Here is a 22614-nt window from a genome sequence, read left to right on the forward strand (position 1 = left end):
AATTCCTGATTATGTAGGGCTTGAGAAAAGCCAAAAATTAGAAATCTGATTAAGAGTTTCTCATTGCAGATAAGTCTTGCAGAGGACATAGTTATTTCTCACAAATGTGAGTATGTAGATTTTAGCCCCAGCTTTGATAATAAAATTTTCATAAGAACCAAAAATCGATTGAAACCCTATAAACAAAAACGTGAAATATTGATTCGAAAAATCATTTTAAAGTATCTGAATTTCTCCTTCCTGATATACCTCAAGATAATAAAATATAGATGTGTTCATTCAGAACATTACTTCCTGTATGTTAGTGAACAAAAAGTTATTTTGTCATACCTTCCACGCTGGACAAGCCAGCGTTTAAATAATTTATGTAAATTATACCATGTGATAGACCTGGTATATATTTATGTATGGCTACAAGGATGTATGGATTTAGAGAATAATAATCTGAGATCGTCTATTATTCGACATAGGGAAATAAAAAAGTATGGGTCCACTTTTATCAAAATTAACGGCTCTGTTTTCTTCTGGATCACCAGCCAAAATTCTTATGCTTGGTTTAGATGCTGCAGGTATAATCTGTTTTCTTTTCTTTAAAAATTTTAAAACCACTTTTTTAAATTATAACATTTTAAAGCATTTATTCAATTTTTTTTTAAATCTAATTAAACTGATGTTTTAAATATTTTGTTTGAGAATTTCTATTTTATACACTAATTGATTAATTATTGAATACTTTTACAATAATATCTTCTTGGATGTTAAATTGCTGACCCCCCCCCCCCCTTGATTTAAGTAGAGGCCATTTTCATTTGTAGGGAAAACAACGATTTTGTACAAGATTAAACTAAATGAGAATGTATGCACCATTCCTACCATCGGATTTAATGTGGAGACCGTGTCCCCAATAAAGGGCGTGTCCTTTACGGTGTGGGACATCGCGGGACAGGACAGGTTCCGACAACTGTGGAGATACTACTACCAAGCAACAGAAGGTGAGGAACCGCATTTTATTATCCTATTTGATCCCTTAACGTTCTACGGAGGACTAATACATTTATAATCTTAAATTGGTTAATCCTTTAAAATTGCTTGTATACCGGCAGACAAACATGTACAATTTATAAGCCAAGAAAGACATTTCATTGATATACATTTGTAGCAAATAAATATCCTTTTGTTAAATTTAGGCTTAGTGTATGTTGTGGACAGCAACGATAGAGAAAGAATTGCCGAGGCACGCGAAGAACTATTTGGAATCCTACAATGTGAGGAAATGAGGGGAGTCCCAGTGGTGATAATTGCTAATAAGCAAGATCTTCCAAGTATATATATTTTTTACCTTTTCAGTACCTTTTGAATCAAAATGAGAGTATTATTTCCTGCATTTAAATCGATTTTACTTTCAAATATCCATTTATTAAATTTACCTTGCATCATTCATGTCATTATTTCATAGTACAACCTAACAAAACAAGGAAAATTGTAGCCAAATAGAATTTGGACAAACGAACCTGCCTCGTTTAACTAGCCCGATTGTAAATGAATCTTGAAATGCATAAAATAATCACTGGTACAAGGAACACATGTCCTCTACACAGCACTAACCCAAATCCAAATTATACTGCCCCAAGACCGGCGGGCCATCAATTATTTCAAGCCTTGTTTTCAACAATAATATCTATAGTTATTACTTTCCCAAAAGTAATTAATAAAAGCACTTTTTAGGTATGTTTACAGCTGTCTTTGTTTGCAAATGTTTAACAGGAACAGAATCATGTTAAATTAAAAAGAAAATCAAGAGGTCAAATACAGTTAATCATGACAGAATTAATACGGAGAAGGAAGTCTATTATATTTACTTTCTTTAAATAAAAATGAATTCATGTTTGTATAATTTTTTTCTGTTTATTTGTTATCGATCAACATCTACCATATCAACAAAGTTGCATTTTCATTTAGTCAGTTAATTAGGATCCAAAATTGAACAAGAGGCCCATGGACCACATAGTTCAGTTCAGTATTGAACGGGGGAGGGGGGTAATTTACACTACTTCAGGATGCTTACGTATCAATATTATTAATCATGGCTTTGCTGTTCTTAAACAGAAGAATTTTAAAGATTTTCCCCCATGTTTTCTTACGTAAAAATCTGATCTCTCATTGTACCCCCACCCTACCAATCCTAAATTTAAACAAATTTGAATCTACACTACCTGAGGATGCTTCCATAATAATAGGACTAATTATGGCTTTGCTGTTCTTGAGCACAAGATTTTTTCAAGATGATTCCTATATATTCTTATGCAAAACTTTGACCCTCTGTTGTGCCCCCAAACCCCTGGGGGTCATGATTTGAACAAACGATTCCACAATACCTAAGGTTGCTCCTGTATAAATATGACTAATAATGGCTTAGTTGTTCTTGAAAAGATTTTGAAGATATTTCCTATGTAACATGTTTGATCAGGTTCTTACAAGAGATATATAGGTTTTCCTTTAACTATGTCTGAGTTAATGATTGGAATGATTATTAAGACACCTCTGTCTGAGGGTATATCACACAATACTTAAATTTTCTCTTATCTAGAGACGGGGACAGGGTAGGGTACTACTTGCACCATGTTTCTCCCCTAAGTTCTCATTGATAGATAAGAACCGGATGTCTCAATCTTCTTCAGATTAACTACACCCAGAACTAAACATCAATTCCCTAGGATACCGGTACTTGACGTGGTTTTTTAAGAACTTTTATACTTTTGTTTTGCTCTTACCCTTGTTTTCAATCCTCAACCCTTAAATGTCCATCACGTACATAATACTCTGATATTAATTTAAAGTATTTTACAGTAGAAAGGATTTACCAAGAGAAAGTTTCAAAAATGTAATTAACTAAGCAGTAATTAATTAACAAAGATTACATTGAAGTCTGTGGGGACAAGCATTTTTTTAAAAATAAAAATCAAATAATAAGAATATCAATAAATACTCTGGTGGAAAGATGCATTAAAACATCAGAAATAGAATGACAATTGAAAACGATTTTATTTTTACCAGATAAGTTTTTTTTTAAATTGATTTTTTTTCATTAAGGAGGGATTCTTGTCTGGTTTCTGACTAGATGAAATATTAAAAGTATATTTGCTTATATGTTTTAAATATTTAGATGTAAGAGATTTAAAAGATGATATTTTTCTTTCCTCATCACAATTGTACAACTTTAATTAGAAATGGTAAACTGAGTTTGAAATCTAGCAGGGACTATACTTTTGACGGAATGACGGCGTATGAAAATATCTTCTTTTCTGCCTCTCAAAATAATTAAAGAACAATGAATTTAGTTATAATTTTTACACAATTGAAGACTTGGAGAAAATTTTTAAATGTAAGTTAAATTAATAATAAGGGACTAAAGTTTTAAAATATATCAAATAAATATGATTTTCCAAACAAAGTACAATTTGTTAGCTTTTAAAAGCTTCCAATCTAAGTTCAGATTTGAGCCAAAAATCCGTAAAAAGTGTTTTTTCTCTCTTAGTAAACGGTAAAAACATTTTGTTTTTATATTATTTTGAATCTTTATGTGACAACTTTTCCATATGTGAAAATAAGAAAAATTTAAATATAGGAAGCATATAAAAACAACTAAAATATCTTTAAATTTTAAGAAAAATAGAGAAAATTCGGATTAGCCAATATCCATTTTAGTTAAATTATTTATGTCAATTTGGTAATATCATCTAATAGATCCTATATGGTAATATCTCTTTATGCAAAAAGAAAAATATTTTATTTATTGAAATAGAAGTAGGCATCGCATGATTTGCAACAGTATTTTTTTATTCTTAATGTCCAGGGAAAAGGTACTGACCTTGACCTGACCTTGCCTCTAATATAAAACGGTCAAATTTAATCTAACTAATACCATCACTTAGTGATATTGGGTTCTTGATTCTCTGAAAATTATATTGATTTTTAAATATAAGAAATAAGTGTTCTTAAGAGAAGAATCCCTCCTTAATCAGAACAGAGGGAGATAACTCTTAACAAAATTCAAGGTCATAAATTAGGACACATCTCACTCTTACATGCTTATTGTAATAAATGGGAATTATGTCTAAATATAGTGAGTATTCAACACATACATATCTGTTATATATTCAATTTCATTGAATCTGTTGCTATTAGAGATGGAATACCTTAGCTTCTTTATTGCTGATTCAACATCCAAATTCATCAGCTACTTCTGAATGCCTGACTTTCCCAAAGTTTTGTCTTACTAGATGAAATCCCGCGCAAGCGCGGGGAATTGAATTTATACCACTACCGACTGAAAATATATTATAGTTTCTACTGACAGCCTACAGACTTATAGCAGGAAAACATATTTTGTTCAAAATCCCGCATGAAGTAGATGTACGTCTCCACCACCCCCCCTTTTTTAAAAACTTGAAAAATAACAATTTTATTAATTGACGTTTATTGTGAAACCTGTGTTATGGACATTGAACTTCAGATGCTCTTATTTCATTTCCGTCAAGGATAAAAGCAGCCAGTATGCACATTTTACTGATTGATTTTTTTTTTTTTTGGGGGGGGGGGGGGATTAACAGGTACTTGGGTCTTGGCTTATAAACATGTTTGTACCTTATTGATACGTTAAAAATGTACTTTAATTACTTTTCCTTTTTTACATATCAATAAGGTACATACATATTTATAAACCAAGACCCAAGTACCTGTGTAAAAATGAGCTTTTAACGCCCTATGAATAGGCCGAGTATTTGATACAAAAGACTGTATTCAGAAAAAAAAAACTGGAATGTATTGATTAAAGCACAAAATTTTACATCTTTAGTTGTATTTGAACAATATCTTATTCATTAATTTTTTTTCTTTTCATGTAAGCAAGTTTATTACGAAGTACAGATTGTACTTCGGGTTCGTTGCCATGATGCCCTCAGTAAGGAATATAGCCTATATATACAAATTTTACCGATAAATTTATTAGGAAAACCTACTACATACATGTATAATAATAGTCTTTCGATATATAAATATATTCACAACTAATAGTGTTATCAATGATTTACCATTATTTCAATGACTATTCACACAAAAGCTTTTTTTAGTTATGCAGTAGTAATCGCCTCGTTTTTCTTTTTAACATCGGGCTCGATGCTATATGATGTTCTAGAAGCTTCCGTCAATATTAAGATCAGTGAATGACGAAAATAATTTGCACGTTTCCCTTTATAATCGGTTATCACAAATTATTTCTTTTATATCATTTAAATTAAGTTTTGATTGAATAATTCAGTGATGACGTTTTATGAAATAAATAAACGATTGCTTGTTGTCAGTGTCATTAAAAATTGCCAGTAACTTAGATCCGCCAACCGGAAACGCCACCGTTCTCACGTTTTTGCTATTTCATGGCTGTTTATAGAAATTGAAAGTAGACTTTTGATTTAATGTACGATACTTACTATGCGAATGAAATCTAAATATAGTTTACGGACATCATCTTGTATCTAGTTTATTGTTAGAGGGGTAAGTAAAAACTCTGGTGTACCCGTTTCGGAGTTTATTTGCAAAATTTATTAATTTATAAGTATAGATACACCATTTGGTTTGGCTCGTCCATTCCAAGGGTTGTCAGGTTATTCCACTATATGAAGTCTTCAATGCGTTTTACTCAAATGCCCCTAACCATTACACCTATATATTCCTATGTAAAACTTTGATCCACTGTTTTGGCCCCGCCCTACCCCCATGGGTCATGATTTGAAAAAAAAACTTGAATCTACACTACATGAGGATACTTCTGTATTAAAGGGACCTTGACACAGTTGCATTGTTTGCATTTTAAATTTCTATGCCTCTTCAAATAATAAAACCAATTAAATGAATTGAAATTACATGGTTATTCTTAGAATGCAATGGAAATGAAATTCTTCTTTACATCACGTCAAATACCTGTTTTTGTAAACATGGCACGAGCTCTGTTTTTGTTAATGTTTACGTTTCACCGGGTGTGTTAAATTTGTTAAACTCTGCACACATCAATGAGCACGGACTGACAACACTGGTGAGTTGATTTTGCTTTCTCACACCTCTACTCTGAATCTTCTGGATTATAGTTTTATATTTTTCATTAATACACAACAAAATTTCTACTTTTCTTAGTATTAAGGATAAAGTTTACTTTCTGAAAGTGCAAGAGTGTGTCAACAACCAAACGTATCCCGAAATTCGTAGTTTCAATGATTTCCAGATAAAAGAGGTTTCTGAACACGCTTTTATTTAATTTCCGTGTGAAATCCTACAGCAAAATATAAGTCATATCATACAGAAAAATTGAGAAAATATTAGCTTCAAATCTGTGTCCAGGCCCCTTTAAAATGACTAATAATGGCTTAGCTGTTCTTGAGAAGAAGATTTTTAAAGATATTTCCTAAATATTCCTATGGTAAACGTTGACCCCCTTTTGTGGCCCTGCCATACCCCCAGGGGTCATGATTGGAACAAACTTTAGTATACACTACCTGAGGATACTTCTATCATGAGTAATCATGGCTTTGCTGATCTCGAGAAAATGATTTTTAAAGACATTTCCTATATATTCCTGTGTAAAAATTCGACCCCATCTTGTGGCCCTGCCCTACCCCCGGGAGTTATGAACAAACTTGAATCTAGGGTATGTAATGGAGCTTTCACCTAAGTTTCATCTTTTCTTGCCCAGTGGTTCTAGAGAAGATTTTTAAATGATGCCACCAAATTTTTACGAATTCTTAATTATCTTTCCTTGAAAGAGGATGCGGCACTTCCTGTGAACAAACTTTAATCCTCTTCACCCAAGGATGCTTTATGGCAAGTTTGTTTGAAATTGGCTAAGTGGTTCTTGAGAAGAAGTCGAAAATGTGAAAAGTTTACAGACTATGGACATCAGACGACAGACGGACACCGGACACTCTTTGATCAGAAAAGCTCACTTGAGCCTTCAGCTCAGGTGAGCTAAAATGGAGTCTTTGGTCATTGAATGAAGATCTAATGCAACTAGGGCGATCGGATGCTTTTTTTGACAATATAGGCTAATAAAAACATTATATACATGAGAAAATATCAAATATTTTCAGTAGATTGATCAAAATAAACTTAAATTTAGCCACAATAACAAAAGTATGTGAAGAAAGTAAAATAAAATGCACCAGGAAATGCACAATGCTCTCTAAATGACAAACCTTGAATTGATGATCATATAAATCCGATCTTGACGTTTTCAATAATTGCTGAATTATTTACCTATACTTTCTTAATAATTGACATAAACATAAGGCTAACATAGTCGTCTTCCCCTGATCCTTTTAAACTCTATTTTCTTTGCCTCTTTAGCTCACCTGATCCTTTTTTAGAGCTATTTTCTTTGCCTCTGTAGCTATGCGGAACGAAATAATTATAAATTTTATTTATATTGTAGACGCTCTTAGTCCCTCTGAAGTGGCAGAAATGATGTGTTTGCACAAGCTGACGTCACGAAAATGGTACATTCAATCCGCATGTGCGACAACTGGCGAGGGAATCTATGAGTCTATGAGAGAATTATCAACAATGGTCCAAGACTTCAAGAAAAGCCAAGATAAATCCTGATCATTACACATTTTTCAATTAGAGTCAACACTACATGTGTCTTTTTGAAAGCTACCCGTGTGTATGCTATCAGCTGAAACCGTGACTGAGAGTGTCATCTGGGACCTGTAACGTTAGCATGACTTGCTGATGATGCGTTAGAACCAATGTTGAAACCATTTAAAATGCATGGTGCAATTCTATATATGTGTCAATCTTTGTTGTAAGAAATTGAATCTTTTCATGTTAGCAGATATTTGATTCGTGTGTGTTCTCCGTCTTTATACTTTTTCTTTTATTGTTATTTGTATCAAAGTCTTTCAGATAAATTCTGATGCTTTTTCCTTTAAACACAACTGTTAGTAAGAAAAACTGATCTTTATTGGACAGTGTGATGCAGAAATGAATATTTACCGGTCTACATATATCTCGATAGTACAATCATCGTGTCACACATCAAAAGAAATTTTATTTGTAAAATAAACATTTTATTCAAACAATGAGGGGTAAATCAGTGCTCTTTTATAAAATTCAAGATTCATAAATTTTACAAAGAAAACGCCAGTTTGAGTTAGAAATAAGAAAACTTTATTAAAAAAATTTCAGATGTTCCTCTTATTCATAATCCGACCCTAATCCAAGGTTTTCAAGGTTTCAAAAGAGACAGACGAAATATTTTATACACAGAATGACAGAAGTATTAAAGAAAAGTTTCAAAAAGGCTTTGAAATGTCGAGTATCTTTATGTTTGAATATTTGTATGTACGCTGTATCTAATGGAGCATTATTTGGAAATAGCAACATACGAAGCATCATTTACTTTATGCATTCCTTAAGGTGTTTTCCATGCAAGTTTGTTCAACAATCAAGTTGAATGTCTTGGAAATGCAAGTACTCTTAGGACGCTCAGCTCACTCAGCAAATGTAACATAAAACATCCAAAGCATCCCATTCATGATGCAACGTCCATGTAATTGTAGGACTTACAGTCAAATAACAAAGGATCAGAATATGTAGATTCACATACAGAATCTAAAGAGTTGATAATATGCATCCTATGGGTATTAATTATTACAAATTTTATAAGCATGGGAATATAAGTACTTTGGAGAAATACTTGCGAAGAGAGCTTTATCTGAACACGAATCCTGGAAATATATGAGGTTACACAGATTATTGCAAATTTACAACCTTTCCACGAGTACGAGGGTTGTTCGGAAAGTTCGTGGACTACCGTCATAACCTTTTTACTTAACGTCATATAATATCCAAATTTGGAAGAAATATTTCAACAGTAAATTTAAATGATGTGTATTAAATTTTTTTTTTAAATATAGTGGTTTATTTCAAAGTTATTTAGACTTTAAAAATGCGAGAATCGGATCACGGAGCAGGTCAAAATTTTGTAAATTACAATTAACACACTAAATAATGTCTACAGTCATATCTTCTGTGAAATGACACAAAAAAGAGAAAATTCTACATGTTCAAATTAAGAATTGTTTCATCATTTGTGATTCCAAATTATGACTTTATATTTTGCATCGTTGAAAAAAAATCAGTTTCAGAAGATAGGTAGTCCTCATTGAAAAAGGCAAAAAAGATGACGTAGTAGAAAGTCACGGAGCAGCAGTTAACCATATAATTTTGTGTTGTACTCTGGAAAACTCCAGAAAAAAACTCTGAAAATGCCGGAGGAAGTAGGGAATTTGTCAAAAGCGAGTCTTGCATGTATGTGCACATGGTACAAGCGGTATTTGAAGGATAGACTACTCTGCTTAGACAATGGTGATCTGTGAGAAAACGGATTATCTGTAGAAATCTTATCAAAAACATTGAAAAGATAGTAACGCCATTCTAAGAGTTTGGCGCTTCACAGATGCTGATCTTGTGAAAGCACACTTATGCAGTGAAAAAAATATAACATTGACAAACAAAATGATGCTACTGGAACAATTTTTAGCAAAATAGATTTCAATTGATAGAGGAACGTTTTTAATGAGTGCACTGGTATTGGGCAATACTGTGTGAAATCTATAGGGATACAATGTAGTATTTTTGAGAACCTCGTGTCGGTATGTTTTTGACGTTACAGTGTTGTTGAGTTTGCGCCGTGGTTACAAAACGTGTTGATTTTAAAATTAAATAACATGAATTCTATTAAATCACATAGAATGAAACTTCACACTTAAACAAAATGAATAGTTTTGCATGTGATAATGTGCTCATTTTAAATTTCTCGAAGATAGTATAACGAAGATTGGCATAGTCCACGAACTTTCCGAACAACCCACGTATTTCATAAATTTTAATTCTGAAAGCCCACAAGTATAGTTTTTTTTTTACAAAAAAAAATTGTCGTTTTTTGGTACACACTTCAACAGTAAAAGGACATAAACGTATAAAGCCGTATTAATGTTTTTTCAGTAGTTCTCTGCAACAGCTGTTTACAGACAGTGACCCTATAAAACACAATACAAAGCAAAGAAAACAAAAGAATAAAACACAAATTGTATCCTTTATGTGCAAAAAGAATCTTGATGTTATAAATTAACATTATTGAACTCTTCTTACTTACATTAAAATCACAATAATGAAACATGTGGAGATAACGAATAGTATTCGAGCTCAAAAGTCCATTAAACATTACAAAATAGGAGTAGAGCAAACACGGACCTCTAAGACATCAGAAGTGGGATCAGGTGCCATTGAGGAGTGAGCATCCCCTGCCGACCGGTCACACCCGACGTGTGCTCCTTGTTATGATCGGGAAATAACGGGAAAATCCGTCGACAAATCAGTGTGTAAATAATGGCCTAACAATTAGTATGAAAAAAGTCGGTCAGCATTTGACTTAATGATAAATTGTATTTGCTGACAAGGTCATTGTATCGACCATAAAACGTACGAAATAATCACTTTAAACGAGACTACTGATATTCTTGTTTCATCAACTTATTTGTCAATAATTTACCTCGTTTTGAAATTATTTATACGTAGAGCATGCTCTTGCTTATCGAATTAACTGAGAGATATAAACCCCGTTTGCAGGTGATAAGGGTATATTGCTGCACAAGTAAGGGAAGTTGACAATTGAAAAGTTAAAGTCATCACGTTTAATTTATCGTGGAGAATAGTTGTATAAGGATACCAACTTCCGCCCCAGCCAGGGGTTGAACTCTCGACCTACGGAATCTGTCTCCTAGCAGTACAGGAACAGCGCGCTAGACCGCAAGTTTTTTGACTTGCCTAGATGGCCGAGCGGTCTAGCGCGCTGTTCCTGCACTGCTAGGAGACAGATTCCGTAGGTCGAGAGTTCAACCCCTGGCTGGGGCGGAAGTGGGTATCCTTATAAAAGTGAATTTCTTTGTGCTTTCTATATTAATATTTCTTCACTTAGGGCAGTTATGTTAGTTTAAGAGTTGTTGTAAAATGTGCTTTATAAATAAAAATAAATTTCCTTACAATGTGTATTCGTAACAATCCTCTAATAAAACTAATGTCCAAATAACTGTATCTCACTTCCATTCTCAACGACCGTGTAGTGTAGGGCAGCGCCGCGAGAATTCCATCGGCATCGAAAGTTTTTTGACTTGCCTAGATAGCCGAGCGGTCTAGCGCGCTGTTCCTGTACTGCTAGGAGACAGATTCCGTAGGTCGAGAGTTCAACCCCTGGCTGGGGCGGAGGTGGGTATCCTTATAAAAGTGAATTTCTTTGTGCTTTCTATATTAATATTTCTTCACTTAGGGCAGTTATGTTAGTTTAAGAGTTGTTGTAAAATGTGCTACATATATATATAATGATATTTTTTAATTAATCACACTGTTTCAAAGTAAAACATGTTGCATAAGAACAACTCAATGCAAATATCCACTTTGCATATATAATTATAAATAATCCATATTTTACCCATATAGAGTATAATAATTCCTCTGACGCACACCATTGTATATAATGATAGGAAATCCGTACAAAGTGTTTACATGTATATCCATATCAGTCCTTCGTAGTAGTTTACATAGGTGTTGATCTTTAATGAATAAACCCAAGGCTTTATAATCATGTAACCTTAAGCGTGCTAGGATTTCTCATTAGTTAATGTATTATAATACATAATATCAGCTGGTCTACTTTGCATTTTCTTTCCTGATATATACATTACATATAAATATTCAATTCGGAATGCCTCGGTTCCAGTGTTTATATAAAATAACAACAAGGTTGTTTCATCATAACTTCCACGCTGGACAAGCCAGCATTTAAATGGATCGTGTAAATTTTAACATGTCATTGATCTAGTATATATACTGCTGCAGTGATGTATGAATTTAGAATAAAACAATCTGAGATTCTTCTATTAACTCGACCTAAGAAATTAAAAACAAAAGAATGGGTCTATTTTTATCAAAATTAACGACTCTGTTCGAGTCTTTTTCTTCTGGATCACCAGCTAGAATTGTAATGCTTGGTTTAGATGCTGCAGGTATGATTTGTTTAACTTTTGTACTAAAATATTATAAATTATTACATTTATACAGCTTAATATGTTGCTGAACAAATTGTTTGTATAAATAAATACAATTAAATTAAATGCATTGCTGTAATTGTATCATTTTGATCTATTTGTTTCTCTTTTTTTGAAGACAGTTATTTTTAAAACGTGAATTCAACTTTTTCTTCCTTGATTAAATTGGAGATGATTTCTTATTGCAGGAAAAACAACGATTTTGTACAAGATTAAACTAAATGAGAACGTATGCACCATTCCTACCATCGGATTTAATGTGGAGACTGTGTCCCCAGTAAAGGGCGTGTCCTTTACGGTATGGGACATCGGGGGTCAGGACAAGATCAGACCACTGTGGAAATACTACTTCCAAAACACAGAGGGTAGGTCTACAGATTGCTAATCTATATCAAACAATTAAACATTTTCCTTTCATTATATTGTTGTAACGTTTCAAATTAGAAATAATATATATATTATTTATTATTTTGTTAATAAGTGTTTCAAAGTTTAACAGGAAGAAATCCGAGGAACACTGAACATTTTAATGCTACATTGTAAGAGACAGATTTTCAAAAATATATACACGTGAAGTTTATATCCTCTGTGGATATTTTATTTAAGGCTTAGTGTATGTGGTGGACAGCAACGACAGAGAAAGAATTGCAGAGTCACGTGAAGAACTGTTTGGAATTCTACAATATGACGAAATGAGGGGAGTTCCAGTGATGATAATTGCTAACAAGCAAGATCTTCCAAGTATGTATGAATCAATTCACCTAGTTAGAATATTCAGAATATTGTAAAAAAAAAAAAAAAAAATCCTGTTTAAAGGAAAATACAACCAAATTTTAAATTTTTAATCGTTTTTAAAATTTTGGATTTAATTTTCAATTGATCTTTGAAATATATCGTTATTCAATCAACTTCATGTGTTAATAACTATATTTAAATTATTTATTTGTTTGTTTTTAATACTTATTACAATGTCGTTTAACTTAATTCCATTGTAGACGCTCTAAATACCTCTCAGGTGGCAGAAATGATGTGTTTGCACAAAATAACGTCACGAAAATGGTTCATCCAGTCCGCATGTGCAACAACGGGCGAGGGAATCTATGAGGCCATGCAAGAATTATCAACTATGGTCAAAGACTACAAGAAAGCACTCAAATAAATCCCGGTCATCAATATCTCTATCAGAGCCATCAAAATGTCTTCCTATGAAAGCTACCCGTGTGTATGCTATCAGCTGATACTGTGACCGAGAGTGTAATCTACACGCGTGATACTGTACACGTCGCCAGTAGAGTGCATCATGGTTTCCATATGATGTCTTATCAATAAACAATGTTCGTAGCTTTGAAATTCATGCTACATTTTGGAAACCTTAATCGATGCTGTAAATTACATATACATTAAATCATTTGGATGCTATTAAGATTTGACTCATGTTTTTATATTTGTTCTTTTATGTGTATAATGTGACTCTTCATATGATTAAACATAATGCCCTTGAAATTAAACTTTTCCTTTTTCCTCTTTAAACGCAAAGGAAGTTTTCCAGATATTATGATGCAGAAATGAATATTCACCTGCATATCTATGTCTTAATCACAAAGAATATCAATGTCTTATAAATCCTTCCTGCACATATACATTACATCTGTAAATTCTTGTAAAGAAATTTAAATCCATTGGTATTCTACAATTCTAAATAAACACATTTTAAAAATCATAATGAAAGGAGAAATAATTTTTTGTTTATTAAGCCTCTTTTTTAAGTTATTCTCGAGAACTATCCTCTTCTCCGTAATATAGAATTGTCTGTGTAATTATAACAATTTCTAACTGAAGATAAGGTTTAAAGGAGATTCGAGCAAATTTACTAGACCACATAAGGCAAAAGTGTGTAAGAAATTAATTTTTAGATGAAGATTTTATGAAGAAAAGATCTGCAAATTTTACGGTTTAATCAGTTATCCGAACGCACTTTCTTAAGTTGTACAGAATATATTTTTGAAGGGTTAAGCGGTTTGTGATCAGGATTCACAGAGCAGCATATCTCTCCGTTGATTATATTCCCAAGAGAAACTTAATTTAACAGGAATTAAAAAAAAACTACTGTTCATAAAAGTTGAACATTTCTCAAATGTTGTATATCCTATATCTATATCTCAAAAACAATTTGTAAAAACAATTGTAAAAACTTAGACTACAAATTTACTTTTTCAGCTAGATTCTTGTAACTTATTAAGGTGGTTGGATCCTGTTATCAAAAGTATTGAGAATTTTTTTAAACTATATGTTTAGAATCTACACACATGGCTTTATTAAAAATCAAAACAAAAATGGGTGTCAGTGCGCTTCTTTAGACGCTACGGAGCAATAAATATGACCTTCTTGCACTGTACGTCTAACACGTAAATCAATTTCTCTAAGTTTTTCTTCTGAGATATTTTATCCAAATAAATTATGGGAACAGACACAGTCTTATTTTATCTTGAATAGTCCCATTAAAATTTGTGGCGACAAAAAAATTTCAAATTACATCGTATAGTCATTTATTTGACCTTTCTGCACTTAAAAACATCATTTTCTGGCATTAAAAATTTAACAAGCTATAAAATCATTAGAAAGTAACATTACTAAAGTTTACTGAATTTAATCAGAATGGTTACAATTATCTTATATATTCAGAAAATAAAAAAGGTGGGGGTCTGTGACGTTTGATTTTTAGGTATTACTAAAATAGTGTTAATTTCAAGCTTAAACTGGGCTTTTTTTCTGGACTTCCACAATACATTTGCCTCTATTTGTCAAATATGATATTAGAATTCATGAAAGTTAATTTAACATATAATATAGGACCACCATTAAACATTTCACTGCACAAAATAAATCTGTAAGCAGGCTGCATGGAAAAATAGAAATCCAAACTTAACAATACTGTGAATACTTCGAAAGAAAAAAAAAAAGATCATTTTCTTCTTAAAAACCTTCCGCCACAAAATATAGTTCCTCACTAAATGTTTTTGGTATGGAATTTAAACAGAAGATTTCAATTGAATATAGTTTAATCGGCATTGTAGAATGCAAATTTATTGTAAGAACTAAAACATTATGCAGAATTTTTTTTAAATAGAGGTCAAGACAGAAATCTGCTCACAAATTCAGGAACGAACCTCTTTAACAAGTACTGGACGTTAAAAATGACAAGGCAATGCTTTTTATTTGAAAGTGAAGCCCAAGAAACATTCAAAATTTATAAAGACACTTTCAAATTAAAAAATATGTATTAAAAGTCTCGATTTTGTAACATATTACCATAAACGAAAATAACATAATGCAGACTATCGCAAACGTCACTACTAACATAGACATTTGCAGTGGTAATAAATAACATGTATTTATTTTTTATGATGAAAATAATAATGACATATCTTGTTAGTATACGACCTAGTCTACAATATAGCGCATTTACAAGCATCCAAAATATTTCACTATTTTATTTTTAGTTAATCTAGATATAAATAAATACAAATTATACCAGTACCCAGAAAAAAATAGTCATAACTAGTAGACTAATTGTTCTCGAACAATTAGAGGTCTTTCCACCTTCTTTAAATTTTTTTTTTTTTTTTTTTTTTTACTCTCTGGAGTTAATTTTTATACAAAAAGAATCCATAAATGGCTTGAAAGATAGAAAAAATGAAAATTTTAAAAATTTTGAAATGACCTTGACCTTTGACCTTGAACAAATATTCAAGGTCAACGGTCAAGGGTCACATTGCACTTGACCCCATGCTTCTATGACTTTTAGTTTTAAAGTTATAAGGTTTAATAGTAAGCGAAAAGACGTTAAAGGGCGATAACTCATATAAAGGGTCATCGGATACTTTCGCACTGAATAGATTGAAGTTGTGTCTAAAGACCCTGAAGACATTAGTGAAGGTTTTGTGTCTCTGTGATTAATGGTTTCGGAGGAGTAGCGATAACAAAGTTTTCAGTTAAAGGGGCAATAACTCTCAAAGGGGTAAATGTTAGGGGACAAGTATGAAATATTTGAAATAGTTTTAAGAGGACATATTAATGATACAAAGATACTTAGTATACATTGAAAGACGAAAGAGATATAAAAAGAGCTTAATTTCTCATATTTTGAATGACCTTGACCTTTGACCTTGACATAGATTTCAAGGTCTGAGGTCAAAAAATCTTATCCAATTGGTTTCATGTCTCTACGACTTATCATTTTGAAAAAAAAATATTATTTGTAAACTTCAAAAACTTTCAGGGGCAATAACTCAGTAATGGGGTCGACGAATACTTTCTCAGTGAATAGATTGGAGAGAGTACTCAGTTAGTTGAAGACATTGGTGAAGGTTTCCTACCTCTACGGTTTACGGTTTCGGAGGAGTAGCGATAACAAGGTTTCTAGCGAAAGGGGCAATAACTGTGAAAGGGGTCATAGGTTATATGCGTTGGGTCAAATTTGTTCATAACTTTTTATGACTTTTACGATGAACAAAAAATCTTTTCGATAAACCTTGAAACAAAAAATCAGCGGAAGAAAAATAATAATAATAATAATAATAAACAGAACAATTTCAATAGTTCTTTCCACAGAAAGGTGGAAAGACCTAATTATCTAAAACAAGATCAATAAAATTTACATATTTTGCATGGAATATTATTGACAACTATTGAGTGAGCATTGAAAATACATGTATATAGATTCGAACCAACTTAAACCGGAGAATTCTTGAATGGATTATGTTTTTGATTACAGTATACTGTTATAATAAATACATTTTGGTTTAACTTGGTCTTTATACCAAAAATTGATTACATACTTCAGTTATCCTATTTTCCAAAAGACTCAAACATGGGGCTAAATATACACAGAAGACACGGTATTTTGTAGTAGTGTGCATAGCTAGTGGTGTACGTTGAACTGTTTTGTGTTCGGGGTCTCTGATTCAATTCCCCGAAAATCCAGATTTTTTTTTTTTGGGGGGGGGGGTATTAATGATAGTTATTAATGCATATTTGATGAATTGTTTTTACATTTTTACTAGTTTATTTTAATCATCGTATTTTTCACATAGTGTACACATCAGAAATAAACATATTGATCTCTATATTATTGTTCCAACCTATCTGCTTACCATATATACATTTGAATTTAACGTTATCTGGAATCAACATAGAATTTTCTATAATTTTGGAAAAAGAGACAGGCAAAGAGAAAATGTTGATATTTAAGACGCAGCGATAGTTTCCGAAACGAATAGGAATTCAGACCTTCCCTGAAAATAAAGATCTTGAAAGCAGTCAATTTTGTAAATATTTTGATGTGATTATAATAATATTATTTATACAGAGAAAATGACACAAAACTCAGTATAGAATTTATACTTATTTATTGTGGCGAGTATTGGCCGTGGCACAAGAAAATACAAACATTGTGGGATGCCATTTCAACTGGGCAATCCCACCAAATTCAAACACCATGTGTGTTTCAAATTCCAACCGTCCCGGGTTTACCGCGGAGGGTCAGCACACATACAAACTGTTCAAAATCAACATACAAACTGTTCAAAATCAAAGTCATATCTCAAACTTCAAATATCAATCATATCAACTTCACATATGAAATCTTGTACATAATATATATCAAATATCTCAAACTTCATAGATCAAACATCTCAAACTTCAAATATCAAACTTTTTCATATTTCAAACTTGTACTATATATTACAGCTCTAAAGTATATATCACTGTCACCAAGAGTAAGCTTATTAGCTTAGTTTACACTAGCATTAGCATATCAACAAGGTGACAGTTCAGTACAAGTTTCACACAAATATTCAGTTATCAGTTGACTTGGTGTGCGCAGACGCCACATGGCTGCAAGCTGGCACAGATTGTAGTCACCCCACACATTGGGGGAAGCAAAACAAGTCAACTGTTCCACGACCAATACTGCCCAAGACCCCCTTCCCCAATGGGTACTTGCACACATCTTTATGTATGGATGTGTTCATCCTTCAGCAGACTTGGAATTAATTTTGAATTTCCCTCTATTAAGAAAGGTGCTATAACACATTAAGTAATCAAAACTTGCCAATGAAATATGTGGAGCAGAGCAAACATCTCTGAAACCTCTGAAACATAGAGGTGGGATCAGGTGCCATGGAGGAGTGAGCATCCTCTGCCGACCGGTCACACCTGCTGTGTCCTTATCATGACAGGGAAATAACAGGAAAATCTGTCGATAATTCAGTGTGTAAATAATATAAATGGTCTAACAAATACCAGGAAGTATGAAAAACATCAGTCAGCATTTGACTTAGTGATAGATTTTATTTGCTGACAAGGTCATTGTATCGACCATAGAACTTACGAAATGATGACTTTAAACGAGACTTGATATTGTGATATGATATCATACATATATATATATATAATGTCATGTATCTTACCTATTCCCTAAATGCCTAATAAAGCTTTGGTCTTGTAAAAAGAAACTTCCCTACTATCCTGCCTCACAAATGTATATGCCACCTTGCAATGCATTTACATGAAGTTTACCATTGCTTGTTAATTTTGTTTTGAATTGTCCATTAGCCAAGGCAAGTTTTATATATAGGTTGTAATTCATCAAAACAAATATCTGGAGATTTATAACCAAATAGGGGGAGTTTCATTCATTATCATTACATATAGCATAATTCTCAATCCATGAAAATTGCTAGGAAAGCCAATGCATATGCTGCTATTTGATGAACCAAGTTTCATGTCACCGAAGGTGACACATTCACTCTCTAATTAGCAAATTTAAGCAGAGCTATTTGAAATCCTTAATTACATTTCAAAACCTCCAGTTTCAAGGTTGAATCTTACTATATTCCTATTGATACCCAAATATGTAGTTTCTTGGGAGATTCCCAACACAAATGTGGATTACACAATTATAAGAATAGATCACACTACTTAGTGATGGTTACCAATGGTTGTAGAACTGTCAATTATAATGATATTTTGAAAACATATGCTGGTCTTGATGATATTCCTAGAAAAAGATACATTACCTGATACATGTAACAAGTTAATTCAAATTTATACTTACCAATAACCAGTTTAGCTGCAATGAAGATATCTGGCACTTTGACGGTGCCAATTTGAACCTGTGATTTTTTGGCTACAATTTTATTACAGATGCTTGTCATACTAGTATACTCACCTAATCTTTATTTATGTGCTAATTCCTTTACCTCTGATAAAGAGTCTTTCAATAAACATTATTAATGCCTGTGACACATGTATGCGCATCAGAACTCTATACAGCTCTACCTGACCATATTGTTCCAGTGTAGTACAAAATGCATAGCAAAGTATAAAATTCTTTTAGGTATAGATGTTTGATTATTAATGACACCAATTGGAGATATATTTTCATATGCAATGAGCCTGAATATAACTAGTACTGCTATCAATATGGACTTGATCCAAAAAAGGAAATTATATTTTTCTGGTGTTCTGATTAAAAACAAAACCAAACTCATTAAAAATGTAAACCAAATGCACACCCTGAAGTCTTAGAATCAGCATTATATACATGTACAAAATTACAAAATATAAGCAACTTGCAAGGAGTTTTCAGATCCAAACACCTTAAAATGTAAGCCCAATGCCCGAAGTCAATTAATCAGCATTATCTCTATAAAATTACAAAATTTAAGCATCCTTCTAGGACTTATGAGAAATAATTGCTACATTATTAAGAATTTAAGGTACATGTACTTGACAAAGTCTTTCTTTGGGTCACTTCTGATGTCTAAAGACAACTAAATATAATTAAAATAAATCCATATATTCATTTTGCAACATACAATCGGATGAATGTTCTATAAGTTTTAATTGCTTTACAGAAGTAATTGTAATTTTAACTGGTATTTGGAAGACTGAAATCTTAAATTACATGGTTACTCCAGATTGACACCTACTCCTCGAGCATTTTACCCTTGACATCTCAAATATCCGATATCTCAATTGAAAGTTATTTCTTGTCCCATAAGTTCAAGACAATGAGGTTTGACTGTATTGACTTTTTTGATTTAATAATTGGTCATTAAGGTATACATGTATTCATAAATAAGTGATCACAAAAACATTCTTGTACAAGATGTTGCAATTTCCAACATTTCATTTGCACTCTACAGGATCATAACAAAGATATCCTAATTCCAGTAATAGAAAATGGATGTTTATCTAAAAATATTTTGCATTTTCCTTTTCATTCAAACTTATTCAATGAGATTGATAAATTATGTGGTTAAACAATGATAAATCCCCCCCCCCCCACTTTTTGTATTACAAGATCATTTTTTCCAATTTAATAGCTAGCAAAACGAATCCTCAACGAGAGTACCTAAAGATACGAGATTTGAGAAAGGCCCTTTCTAGAGGTTTACTGCTCCCAGACCCCACACAATTAAGATCCCCCTGTTTCAAGTCATATATATTGAGTTGGAAGCTGTGTAAATCTGTAATAACTACTGATATGCAACTGATCTTATGACTTACCTATATATCAGAGCATCCTAAATTTTCACAACATTAGTCTAAAATTTCATGAATACAATGCACTGAAATCCAGGAAAGCCCTGGAGCATTTAAATAAATATAACAATACTCTTCTCTGGGCAAGATAGGTGGTTTCATTCTCCCTTTTATTTAAACACATCATATACTAAAGATTGTTTAGTCTGAGCCCTGTTGTAAGTAGTGCCTAATAGTTGGATTTGAAATATTCACCAAGTTCTACTTTTACAATGACACAGAACATTGTATCGGTTATATTACTTAGTACCTGAATTTATACAAAAACTAAATTTAATCCTCTCACAAATAGACACCAGCTAATATAAATATATAATAGGTCCAGAACATTCTACTAATATAACCGGACATATGGCAAAGTTAAGGCTGCTGTACAATGTGCACCTAACAATGGCATCTACGCAAAATCTATTGAATTATTTTGACCTTAGTTTTGAACAATTCCAGGCAACTGCAAGTCTTTTGTCCTTATTTAGAGAGAATTCTATGGTAAAATTATAATATGATTTGAATGTATTTTTGAAAGATTATTTTATTGTGACATAATTTTGTAGGATTAACTGGTTAGTTATATCTAAATATATTTTGTTTTCAACTTGACTTTCTGGTACTTTTGTTTGAAACTTAATAGTTTTTTTTTTTTTTGGTAAGCCCCCCCCCCCCCCCTTTTCTTTAGAAAAAAACAGAAATAAATTCTACACCATAAGCTTGAAAGGTAACACTTTAAGCAATGATTTGTTTAGAAGCAATATCTATACACTGTATAAGCAATCTATTGCTTATATTTTGGTCTCATTCTACAATGGCAAAGATTAATCATGATACATGTACACATTCAACTGATTTATGTATTTCAAAGGTGGTGGATGTACCTGATGTATTGGATTGTGATGATACATATATTCAATGTCTGGTTTTCCAACTGGTTCACAGACTATTTGCGATTCTTTTCTTTGACTTATATTGGGGCCCATCCTCACTGTGTCCACAAAAAGGTCCGACCGAGTTTCCATATTGTTGTTCCCCTATTCTGGGTTTGCATTTTCCGATTTCGACGCAGTATGAATCAAAAAGACAATAATTAATGTTGATAACCAATATTTGATCATTTAATAACAATACAAAGGTAAATTAATTATTTTTTGGCATAACCGCGTGTGCGTCGTCTGCTTCGTAAAAATTTGAATCCAACATCATCCGCCTTATTTAATAAACATCAACAGTAATAAAAGCTTTAAAATGGTTGAAAAACAATTCATAAATGGAAAAATATACTATTTTTTAAAATTACAAAGCAAAAATTAGATGTATTCTTTGCAAGCATTTGATATGCGTCTTTACCTTTGAAAGGTTCAGCAGAAAGGTGTGTGAAGAACAAACCCGACCCTTTATATAGACAACACTTGCTGTGTCATCCAAGCCCGACTCTTAAAAGCCAACGTACAAGGGACCTATATACTAGTATATAGGTCCCTGCAAATATACTTTTCTCGTAAAATAAAGGCATCTATTTTGTATACACAAATAGATGCTATTATTAAAGTCTATAAAATATAAAAATACAAAATGCTACATTTTATACGTACATGTCAATATTAATAATAAACCGGCAGTATTTTCGTTTTCAATTAAACTTCCTATTTAAAATAGAATTGTGACATTTTATTTGCATGTATTAATTTTATTGATATATCATTATCCCTTTGCTATATAAGATAAAAATTACACTTAGTGCACTCTAATTTTTTTTGTATAAATCCTTTTCAAATTAAAACATGATGAAACAAAATAATTCAATGCAAATATCCATTCTGAATATATGATTATAAATAATCTAGACGTTGAATAATAC

The 22614-nt window shown here is 32.2% G+C and overlaps 2 protein-coding genes across 2 annotated transcripts; both read left to right on the forward strand.

Annotated features, from left to right (window-relative positions):
- The first annotated feature begins 484 nt into the window (after nucleotides 1-484).
- Nucleotides 485-7898, forward strand: LOC133190172 (uncharacterized). Its single transcript, XM_061325655.1, has 4 exons — nucleotides 485-569; nucleotides 816-992; nucleotides 1188-1322; nucleotides 7478-7898. Exons 1-4 carry the CDS (start codon nucleotides 485-487, stop codon nucleotides 7645-7647), a joined length of 567 nt encoding a protein of 188 aa, XP_061181639.1. The 3' UTR covers nucleotides 7648-7898.
- Nucleotides 7899-12010: 4112 nt separating this feature from the next.
- LOC133190170 (uncharacterized) lies at nucleotides 12011-13389 on the forward strand. Its single transcript, XM_061325653.1, has 4 exons — nucleotides 12011-12110; nucleotides 12341-12517; nucleotides 12759-12893; nucleotides 13148-13389. The coding sequence occupies exons 1-4, from the start codon at nucleotides 12017-12019 to the stop codon at nucleotides 13309-13311; spliced, it is 570 nt and encodes a 189-aa protein (XP_061181637.1). The 5' UTR covers nucleotides 12011-12016; the 3' UTR covers nucleotides 13312-13389.
- Nucleotides 13390-22614: the final 9225 nt, after the last annotated feature.

Source organism: Saccostrea echinata, unplaced genomic scaffold (assembly GCF_033153115.1).
Source record: "Saccostrea echinata isolate AGI-Se365-2 ecotype Australia unplaced genomic scaffold, CSIRO_AGI_Sech_v1 ptg000022l, whole genome shotgun sequence".
Taxonomy (NCBI): Eukaryota; Metazoa; Mollusca; class Bivalvia; order Ostreida; family Ostreidae; genus Saccostrea; species Saccostrea echinata.